This window comes from Zeus faber (assembly GCF_960531495.2).
Source record: "Zeus faber genome assembly, chromosome: 12".
Taxonomy (NCBI): Eukaryota; Metazoa; Chordata; class Actinopteri; order Zeiformes; family Zeidae; genus Zeus; species Zeus faber.
Genome location: NC_137196.1, coordinates 27189206 through 27200502, shown reverse-complemented (window position 1 = coordinate 27200502; position 11297 = coordinate 27189206). Strand labels below are relative to the sequence as shown.

General features: G+C 41.7%; 1 protein-coding gene across 1 annotated transcript in view; it reads left to right on the top strand.

The window, feature by feature from the left end:
• Positions 1-1812: 1812 nt before the first annotated feature.
• astn1 (astrotactin 1) overlaps positions 1813-11297 on the top strand; it is a gene marked incomplete at its 5' end in the record, with an annotated part of 346128 nt that continues 336643 nt past the window's right edge. The window contains one exon of the mRNA XM_080010501.1: positions 1813-2323. Within this exon, the coding sequence (XP_079866627.1) occupies positions 1813-2323 (511 nt within the window). The remainder of the gene's footprint in view (positions 2324-11297) is intronic.

The following is an 11297-nucleotide window of genomic DNA, read 5'->3' as shown; positions in this document are numbered from 1 at the left end:
TTTTGTGTCAAGTGGGAAAGGTTACAATCGGCATTCATTCCCGAGACAAATGACTCTGCAGTGGTTACGGGTTTTCATCGGCTCATGACACCCGGGTAGACACGTTCATTTTTGCCCCTTTGCCCCTGAAGCGATGCTATGACGTGCGTTGACATTCTGGAATCAGACACGAGAATCGCATGCCACGGCCATTTTGTCCTTTGATTGCGCAGGGTGCAACTTCTGCGAATCTTAATCACCTCCAACTCTCCTAATCACTCCTCCTGTTCCTAATTAGCCGCCACCGAGTTTGAAAGAGAGGCCGAGAAAGACCTGTGCGTAACCGTGAGTAACGGGGACACTTTCTCAATCACTGCGTTACCCCCCGCTGGTGAAAAAAGTGGACCCCCCCCATATTTTGCCCTCTGGCATCCCAAGTAAATTAAACGCCAAGGTCAAAAAAGGGCGAAGGCGTTTCGTTCATAGTTCATATTGAATGCGACTGATTTAAACTTTGCATTCCTCCAAAAATAAAGAATTTCCACAGAATTAAATGATTCCCGGGAACATTGGATTCACAGTCAGAGCCGAACCGACTCCTCTGACCCGACTCAACCAAACGGACGTAGTGTCGGGAAAAAAAATCGAACGACTCCTTTTTGTTGCCGAGTCACTGGTTAAGAGACAAATCTCCAACAAAAGAGCCGGAATTTTCAGCACCAATCCACACTTGGATGCCGGGGTGTGACTTTGGGTTGGTCCACAGGGGGTGGAGGTAGCCCCCCTGCCGGGCGGGGTCAGGGGGGTGTTGATGGCTTTCAACACCCCGGAGCGGAGGTTGGACTGAACCCTGGAACTGCGGCGGTTTGTCTCTTTGAAGAAGTTACTTTAAGTTATGAAGCTGAAGTTTGTGATTAACTTTTGACCCTTTTTCAAGGTGTGAATGTCGCTGTGGGGCGTGGCGCTTCATGTGGTATGTTGGGGTGTTGTGTATTCGGTAACAGCTGCTGCTTCCTTGGCTCCGGGTCTCTGTCGTGGAAGACATTCCCGATCTCAGCGGGACTCGCCCCGGAAAACAAAGGTTCAATAACAAATTCACGACGCTTTTGCACGAGTGAACGGTCGAAAAGGAGCGGTTTTCCTCATGTTCCTCCAAAAATACATTTGAACATGTTGAAGAAGCTCCACATACATTTTGCTAAAATAATAATAATAATATAATATTATAATACATAATATTCTGTCATACATTAGAAAATATAATGACAATAGTCATCAAATAAAATAATATTTTTCTAAGATTCCAGTATATTTCAATATAAATAAATATATATATATATACACTGTGTGTAAATACTGTGTATATATATACATATACAGTATATATATACTTTATTTTATATATATATTATATATATTATATTATATATTATACATATTGTATATATTATTTTAGATTAGATTCTAGATTATATATATAATACCCTCAGATATCCATTATTACCAAGTGTAAATCGACAATAATAATTTATCCTGTGCATAGTGTCGTCATATCGTATATTCAATATATATATATATATATATATATATATATATATATATATATATATATATATATATATATATATATATACTGAATGGTATTTAAAATGAAAGTATACTGTATACTTATGCTCTTTAAATATATTTAGAAAAGTCAAACATTTAAATAATGCAATTTGCAATTAGATTCGTGCTCTAGTGCTCTATCAGATAATAATCGTAATGATGACGATGATCATAATAATTATTGAATTATTATTGTTTTTGTTATCTTGCCAAAAATATGAGTAAATGTCGTCAAAACAGCGGGACGTCAACATGTTTGCAGGCGTGCGAACCCCTCCGTGGGCTCCGGAGCTCCGCCGCCTCAGCGCCTGCGCCGCCGCTCTCCAATCCGACGGAGGCGGCGTGCGCGGCGGCGCGGACAGGGAGGAGGGACCGAGCGGGAACCGAGCAGCCGACATGGCGAGCATCAACGCGACGGGACCGACGACGACGACGACGATGACGGCGCTGCCGCTGCTGCTGCTGCGGCTGTCCGGGCTGCTGCTCGCCGCCTTCGGGCCGGCGGGCGTCCGCGCCGGTCTGACCGCGGACGAGGAGCGGAACCAGGACCCGGAGTGCCGGGTGAAGAGCGTCACCGTGTCGGCGCTGCCCTTCCTGCGGGAGAACGAGCTGAGCATCATGCACAGCGCCTCGGCCTCCGAGCCCAAGCTGCTGTTCTCCGTCAGGAACGACTTCCCCGGGGAGGTGGTGCTGGTGGACGACCTGGAAAACACCGAGCTGCCCTTCTTCGTGCTGGGTGAGTCCGGGTGGAGCCCTGTCATCCTTTATTCTCCCGCTTGTTGTTATTATTATAATTAGGAGTGATGGGTCCATGTGCCCATGCATCCACCCACCATCCAAGCATCATCAACACCTCCCCAGTCACCAATTGCCTAAATCTGCACATGGAAGGTAATCCAGTGGATTATGGATTATCTCAGCACATGTTACTGATAGAAACACCACTACTTAGCTCATGTGATGTGCACAACAGGCCTGAATAGCATCCACATGCTAGCAAAGTTCATTTTCCTTAAAGTGGTAATCCGTCACATTATTCTGTTGACAAAATCCCAGGTTGGAGCCGCTATTTGCCTGGCACCTCGCAAGAGAAACGGCCGCTGCATGTTTGTCCTGCGATGCGACGCGCATGCGCTTCTCCCTATGACGTTTACGCGGTTGGTGGCGGGGGCCGCCGTAGTGATTTCGGGTTCGCTCCAGCGCGGCTCGTTGCGGTCGATACACAGCCGACGTGGAGGGGGCTGCACTCAACGCTGCACCTTCTCATGGAATTCCGGGAGTCGTTTACGGAGCGCCACTTTAGAGTCACGGCCCGGAGCGTCGCTCCCTCAATGTGGCTGGGGCTGGGAACGAGGACGGAATCGCAAAGCCCTGCGTTCAAAGTTCACCGTGCGTCCAAACGTCGGCAAACTCCTCCAAAACCTCGGTGTTTCGTAAAGAGCTGTTCCGGTCGCTGTCCCTCGTGCTGCCATCAAAGTCGCTTGTTACCCCGTGTGTTTGTGCCTGTTTTGAATAACAGAAACATCACATTCATCTAAAATATTTTTCAACCGCTTTCAGCAATCGCCGCGGTACATCGGGAGCGTGGCCTCGACTACGGCAGGTTTCCAGTAGGAATCGGGGCAACTTCCTGTTTCTAGTCTCTGACGTTAGCACGTCAAAAACCTGATTTGTGCAAGTGTCCATGAAACAGTGGAAAAAAACCCCAAAACAGAATCATCTATTTATATCATTTATATCATATTTTTGTTTTTTTTTAAGGCCTAAACGTTTGCCCCTGCACTGAGGCACAGTGAGGAGCTGCAGCAGGGTGCTGCGTTATCAGCAGGGAGCGATATCAGTGGTGGAAACCAACGTTTGGATTTAAAGACCCGGGTTGAGAAAGTGGGACCTGGGAGCACTGGGATCAGGAGCTGTTTATTGGTTGTTCTGCGGCAAAACCTCCAGGAAGTGTGGAGGAGTTTGGTCGGAGGACGTGTTCAAAATATCGTGGTTGTGGTTGTATTTTTTCACATGATATGTCTGGATTTTCACACTTATATTCAGATGTATTTCCTCCTTCTTCTTCTTAAGGCATTGCTTTATGATGTTGCTGAATGTGCAATTGCTCTAGTTATCTGGTAGTATTCAGAATTAATCGTGTGTTGAATTTAGTCGTGTTTAGTCATATTTAGTCGTGTTTAGTCGTGTTTAGTCGCGTTTCGTCATATTTAATCGTATTTAGTCGTATTTAGTCGTATTCCGTTGTGTTTCATTGTGTTTAGTCATATTTGGTCGTGTTTAGTCGTATTCAGTAGTATTTAATCGTATTCAGTAGTATTTAATCGTATTTAGTCATGTTTAGTTGTATTTAGTCATGTTTATTCATATTTAGTCATGTTTAGTTGTATTTAGTCGTGTTTAGTCGTATTCCGTTGTGTTTCGTTGTGTTTAGTCATATTTGGTCGTGTTTAGTCGTATTCAGTAGTATTTAATCGTATTTAGTCACATTTTGTTGTATTTCGTTGTGTTTAGTCATATTTGGTCGTGTTTAGTCGTATTCAGTAGTATTTAATAGTATTTAGTCATATTTAGTTGTATTTAGTCATATTTAGTCATGTTTATTCGTATTTAGTCATGTTGAGTCATAACGTATTGTTATTGTGAGTCGTTGCAGATGTTGGAGCGGCGTTGAAACTGTCCACGGTTGCTCTGCTTTTTCCTGGTGTCAGTTTCATTAAGGAATATTGTGATTAAGGGATAGTTGTTTTACTGTTCATCGTATTTCAGAGGTTTATGGCTTTGGCTGCGTTGATTTGTCTCCTACCAACAGGGTTCTTCTGGGTCTCAAGACGCGTTTTTAATCCTAATCCTCCCCTAAACCCCGGCAGATCGCGCCGTCAGAGCTCAAACGGCGCCGCTCTGTTGGTTTCTATCATCGTTTGTTCCCTTCAATTGAGTCAATTGTGTTTTTATTTTCAAATTTTTATTCTCACTTTGACCCGCCCACGTTCTTTCTCAGCCCCATCGCTTGTTAGGCCTGTTTGTGTGACACACAGTATATGACAGAATATCAGATGATACAGAGAATTGTCACCAATAGATAACCTATATTGCAAGCGAGATGGTAAACAACAATAACGAGGATCTGACATTTTACCATTTGATAGTTAGCAGATTATTTCTAATTCCTCTACAACGTGCAGAATGCTGAAACCTCTAGTTTTCAGCCCTATTTGTGAGCAGTTCTACGAAATAAACATTTCTACGTCTCCTGGGTCGTTTGGTTTCCATCTTCACCTCTCCTTCCTTTTGATCTTCTCTGAACTATTTTGGCATTTTATGAAAGAGCGCAGGGCGGTATCGTCTCGCAGTCAGATATTAAATACAAAAAGGATATTGATTAGAAGTGATTATGTGAGTGTGTACGCTGTGCACTTTGTAAATCATGTGCACACTTTAAGAATGACATTTTTATTTTTTATATGTTTAGACCTGGAGCGTTTATTTATTTATATCTTTTGTGTGATGATGTGACCGCGGACGGGCGGCCTTGCGACCCCGGAGCCATATGTTCTGCGGCCCGGTACGGGGAGTTAACAAGATTTCCGGTTTTGAGAGCGGGGACTCACGGTTTGGATCAAACAGAACTTTGCTTTCCATTTATTCTGTTGAAAGCAAGGACCTTTTGCCCATCTTCAAATATAAAATATTCAATCAATACTCAATTGTTAAATTAAAGTGCAATATGAGTCATGCATGATCCCTTCTTCCTTTAAACATGAATGAAAAAATATGATTGGATCCGCCAGGAACTGAATTTAATTTCAACCAGTTGTTGGTGAATGGAGTCCGTTATCTGAATCTTGCACATCGTAAGACCATAGAAAAATGACCGTCATACGGTGTGACGGTGGTTTGCGTTATCCGCACGCGGGGGGGGTGAATGCGTTACAGAAATGAAAGGGTGGCTTTAATCTCCAGTTTGTCAGTCGGCGGTCTTAAAAAAAAAAAAGGGGCAGACAGACGTCGGTTTTTACTCGGACGAGGTGTCGGATCAGAGACGTGCTAAGGAGCAGCTCTCGGGGTCAGAAGTCGGAAACAAATAACAGAGTGTCCTTTTGGCGTCATTGGTGATTGGTGAACTCTGTGACGAGTGTCGCTCTCGCTCTCTGCAGCTGCGTCGAGGTGAGGCCTGGCAATGACAGCTGCATCTGGGACTCCAAGGCTTGGGAATGTCCGTGGAAATGATGTGAATAATGGAAAATATGTGACTGGGGTTCCTTGAGGTTGCGTTCGTCATTATGTGTGCGCATATACGTTGATGTGATCACATAGATTTATTTATGTACTGTATTGTGACATTACTTTCTTACAAATGTAAACACACATCGCTCTTCTGGAAACGCGGAAGAGAAAATAAACACACCGGCCTTTGTTTACAACTTTTTTTTTTTAAAGCGTGTTGATGAAAAATTTTTGTGTTCCGCATTGTTTAGTTCAATGTTTCAGTGAATGAAAGTTTACAACTTCAATCAGATTTTGATATACATATACGTATGTCGTTCATTTTGTCCCGCTCATTTCACATCTCCTGTGAATTCAAGAGCCCTGACAAGCGCCTTTTCCCGTGCTGCGCCGCGTCACAGGTCAAATGAAAACAGGCTCGACCGTGGGTTTTATTTTAATGCAAACAATTTATTAACTGAATATACGGAAAACGTGCTATGCCGTGACAGACGACCTACATTCGAGATGGAAGATTTTGTTGCGCCGCCCAAACACACGACAGCAAGAAAACTGTTGAAGTTCAACTTGCAGGTTGACACACCCAGCGAATGAATGTGTGGGGAAATGATGTAGCGTAGCAATTCCATTCACTGTAAGAATCATTTTCATTTATTTTCTTAAATAGAAAAAAATCGGACGCTGCCCGCAAACTTGAGCGTGGCGTCACATGGGGGAGACGGGGCAGGGCGAGCGCTGCGGGGAGCGGCAGCTTGGCGGGAGACGCTCATGTGTGTTGTTTCTCCAGATTTTGATGATCTCCCCAGGTCCCTACTTGTATGAAACTGATGCATTCCTACTGATATATTCCTGCTTGATGTATGGAGATCTCTGCGGATCGGCGGGGCTCCGCCTTTCATCTCGGTCTCTTATCTGAGAGGAAGACAGGGTGTGTTTTTATTTTATTTTAGATCTAGATCTATTTGTTGTTCCTTTGTTTCTGACTTGAACAAAACAAAGCCAAACCGCACCGTCAAGCCCATCTCCATTGTTCCCTTTAACTTTTCCGCCGTCTCCGTTGGGATGGGACTTTATTTTGTAAGAAGTGGATTTTTTTGGTATAAATACTCTTTATCATTTCCAAATAATAAATCCTAAAACAGTACTTCACCATCCTAAATAGACCGACTAACAGCCTTCTACTGCGCTGTGGCAGAGAGGCGACCACTCCCCTTAATGACCAGATGATTAAAAAAGAAAAATGGCTTTTTTCCCCCCGCAAAATTAAAACACAACACTTCCGTAATTTAGCCTTTTTTTGCCTGTAATTAAGGTGAAAACATTTTTTTTTTTTCCCCAAACCGTCTTCTCCAGAAGATGAGATAAGATAAGATAAACCTTTATTAGTCCCACACCGGGAAAATCTACATTGTTCCAGCAGCAAAAAGGGGACAGCAGAAAATAGAGAGCATATCAAGGTAAGCACTATAGACAATATGAAATATATAGAAAGAAAAATAAAATAATCACCATAAATAGAAACCAGCAAGCAGCTCCTGGTCGCTGAAGGAGCTCTCCAGTGCCGTCAGAGTCTCATGCATGGGTTGGGATTCGTTCTCCATCATGGATGACAGCGGAGCCGTCATCCTCCTTTCTCCCGCCACCTGCACCGGGTCCAGGGGGCCCCCCAGGACAGACCTGGCCTTCTTGAGCACTTTGTCAAGTCTCTTCCTGTCAGCTGTGGTGAGGCTGTTGCCCCGGCAGACCACTCCCTAAAAGATGGCCGATGCCACCACGGTGTCCGAGAAGGTCCTCAGGAGAGCCCCCTGCACGCCAGAGGACCTAAATCTTCTGAGCAGATAGAGTCTGCCCAAGATTGTAGATTCAACATAGAGCAACATCCTGATAGTTGGTCTGAAATGCGTCATGATGTGTCGTTGTGTGAGGTCTCTCACTTTTTCACTGTTTAGATTTTCTTGTCTTGTAGTGTGGGCCCGGCTGAAATCCCTCCATCAGTGATGTTTGGAACACCAAATATCATGTGTCTGAGCAAAACTTCGAGGAACAGTCTTTTCATTATTTTTTATATCCAGTGAATACAGTACTTTTAATAATTTAAAAACTTTACATGTTGAAAAAGGTCTGGAGAACGTGAACTACAACTACACATCAACAATATCAAAGGTGGCCTGTTCTGCTCCTTTTCACTCACATTAATGATGGTCTCTGAGGTCGCCAAGACAGGTCCCTAACCCTAACCCTAAGTGTTTTTACTGAAAACACAGCTCAGATGATGCATGCTAGTCATTGTGACATGCCTCTAAACCGGTACTGTTCCAAAACGGGCTGTTTCAGTTTGTGTAGCTTTAATTGTGAATGAGCAGCCAAGGCCCGAGTTCCGAGCCGATGGGGTTTTATTTACTCCGTAACCTTCGCAGATTTCACCTTATCAGTAAGCTAAAATATGTTTCTGAACAAATGTGAGGCGAGAAATAAGCAATCCAGTTGCTGAATCTTCACTCATATTAGATCTACATCTTAGATTTTTGTTTCACGTAAACGTCGGAAAATAAAAATGAATAAATAAATAAATACATCTACAATAAAAACACAGTTTTTATTGGTTTTGTTTGGAGAAACGCACGGCGGATCAGATGGAGCAGGTAACCATGAAAAGAAATCCGTGACGAGCTGACTGAGCGTTTGGTTCGCAGCGATCACTTTACTTTGTCATTAGTTTACCTCATGATTTGACTTTGGCCGATATGAACATCCCACACCCTAACATTATATACGTGACAGAAAATAGGAAAAGCATAATGGGTCCCCTTTAAGGGAGCATTTCTCATTGTTCTTTGTTTGTATGCGACCGCGACTCCATCACTGTATCTCTCCACTTCCTGATTGGACGTACAATGCCGATTCAGATCTTCCACGCTGCTCTGCCCTTCTCAGAGGAGGAAACTTTTAATGGGAGTGTGCGTGGGGGGGGGGTAACTTTTTATTTGATTGTATTTAATCCTATGTTAAGTTATTATTTGTGACCTGCCGTCCAGTGGAAGACCTTGCGCTGCGTGGGAGCACTTTGCATTAGAATTATGAGGCTGCTATTGATAAAACACCAGCAATTAGTTTTAAAACCCGTGCGTCTGCAGCGCTGTGCTTAATGAGACGTGTGTGTGTGTGAGTGTGTGTGAGAGTGTGTTTGTGCTCTGCTTGTTGTCGTTCCTCTCAGGCTGCAGCTTCAGACTCCTCTCATAGTTCTTTCTTTCTTTCTTTCTTTCTTTCTTTCTTTCTTCCTTCCTCTGCGTTTAATCACAGTTAATGTTGCAGATGGTTCCTCGCTCTCAGCGCTTTTTTTCTGTTGGTTTAGCATTTTCTGCAGCTTCCTGAGGAAATCGTCCCAAATCCTCCCCCCGATAGAAATAAGGAAATGCATAAATACATAGATAAATAGATAAATTACGGGAATAATAAATGGGATATTAGAAAAAAAAGAAAAAAATAAATACATAAATAGATACATACATACATACATACATATATACAGTACATACAAACATACATACATACAAACATATATATGCATACACATACATACATACATAAATACATATATACATACATTCATACATACAGCACATACATAATAAAACATATATATTATTTGAAATAAATCTAAAATTCACTTTCCCCTACATATATATGCATACACATACATACATACATACATAAACACATACATACATACATACATACATATATACACATAAATACATACAGCACATTCATTCATACATACATACACGCATACATAATAAAAATTATATATTAAAATTCACTTTCCCCTGCATATGTATGTATGTATATATGTGTGTGTATATATATATATATATATATATATATATATATATATATATATATATATATATATATATATATATATATATATGAATACACATACATAGATACATAAATACATACATACATACATACACACACATAAATACAGCACATATAGCACATACATCCATACATACATACACACACATGATGAAAAAAAAAAAATTGAAATAAATCTAAAATTCACTTTCCCCTACATATGAATATGCATACACATACATACATACATACATACATATGTACGTGCATACATTCATACGTAGGTGCATACATACATACATACAAAAAGCACATACAGCACATACAGCACATACATACATACATACATACATACATACATACATACATACATGCATATACAGTAAACATGTATATAAATACAGTATGTATATGTATGTGACGAATAAACCTCTTGAATCTTACATGCATACATACATACGTATGTACATACATACATACAGCACATACAGCACATACATACATACATACGTACATACATTCATACGTATGTATATACATACATACAGCACATACATACAGCACATACATACACATAGCACATACGTACATATAGCACATACATACATATAGCACATACATGCATACAGCACATACATACATATAGCACATACATACATACAGCACATACATACATATAGCACATACATACATATAGCACATACATGCATACAGCACATACATACATCACATACTGTACATACATACAGCACATACATACATACAGCACATACATACATATAGCACATACATACATACAGCACATACATACACACATACAGCACATACATACATACATACGTACATACATTCATACGTATGTATATACATACATACAGCACATACATACAGCACATACATACACATAGCACATACGTACATATAGCACATACATACATATAGCACATACATGCATACAGCACATACATACATATAGCACATACATACATACAGCACATACATACATATAGCACATACATACATACAGCACATACATACATACATACAGCACATACATACATACAGCACATACATACATATAGCACATACATACATACAGCACATACATACAGCACATACTGTACATACATACAGCACATACATACAGCACATACTGTACATACATACAGCACATACATACATGGGTGGCGGCACGCCCGGTTTTCGGAGCGCACCCTGACGATCCCCGCCCGTGGACTCCCTCACCGAAAGGAACCGACGCATGAGACAACCTCCCGGCCGCCACGCTCGGCCGGGCAACCCGACCGCACTTCGCGGGGGCTGAGAGCAGGGAGCGCGGGTCGACCGCGCTGGCCCCGCCTCGCGGCCTCGCTCGACCGCGCCCGCAAACGTGCGACAGAGCCGTGGGATTCACCGTGGGAGTCACTCATTTCCTTAATTTGTCAACGAAAACGTTTTTCTGTTTTCTGTTATAAAATAAATAAATAAATAAATACATGAAATCTTTAAATAAATATATATCCATGAAATAAATAAATAAATAAATAAATAATTATACATAAATAATTCAATTAAGCACTGTACTATTACTATTCCTACCACTACTTCTGATCGCTACGCTG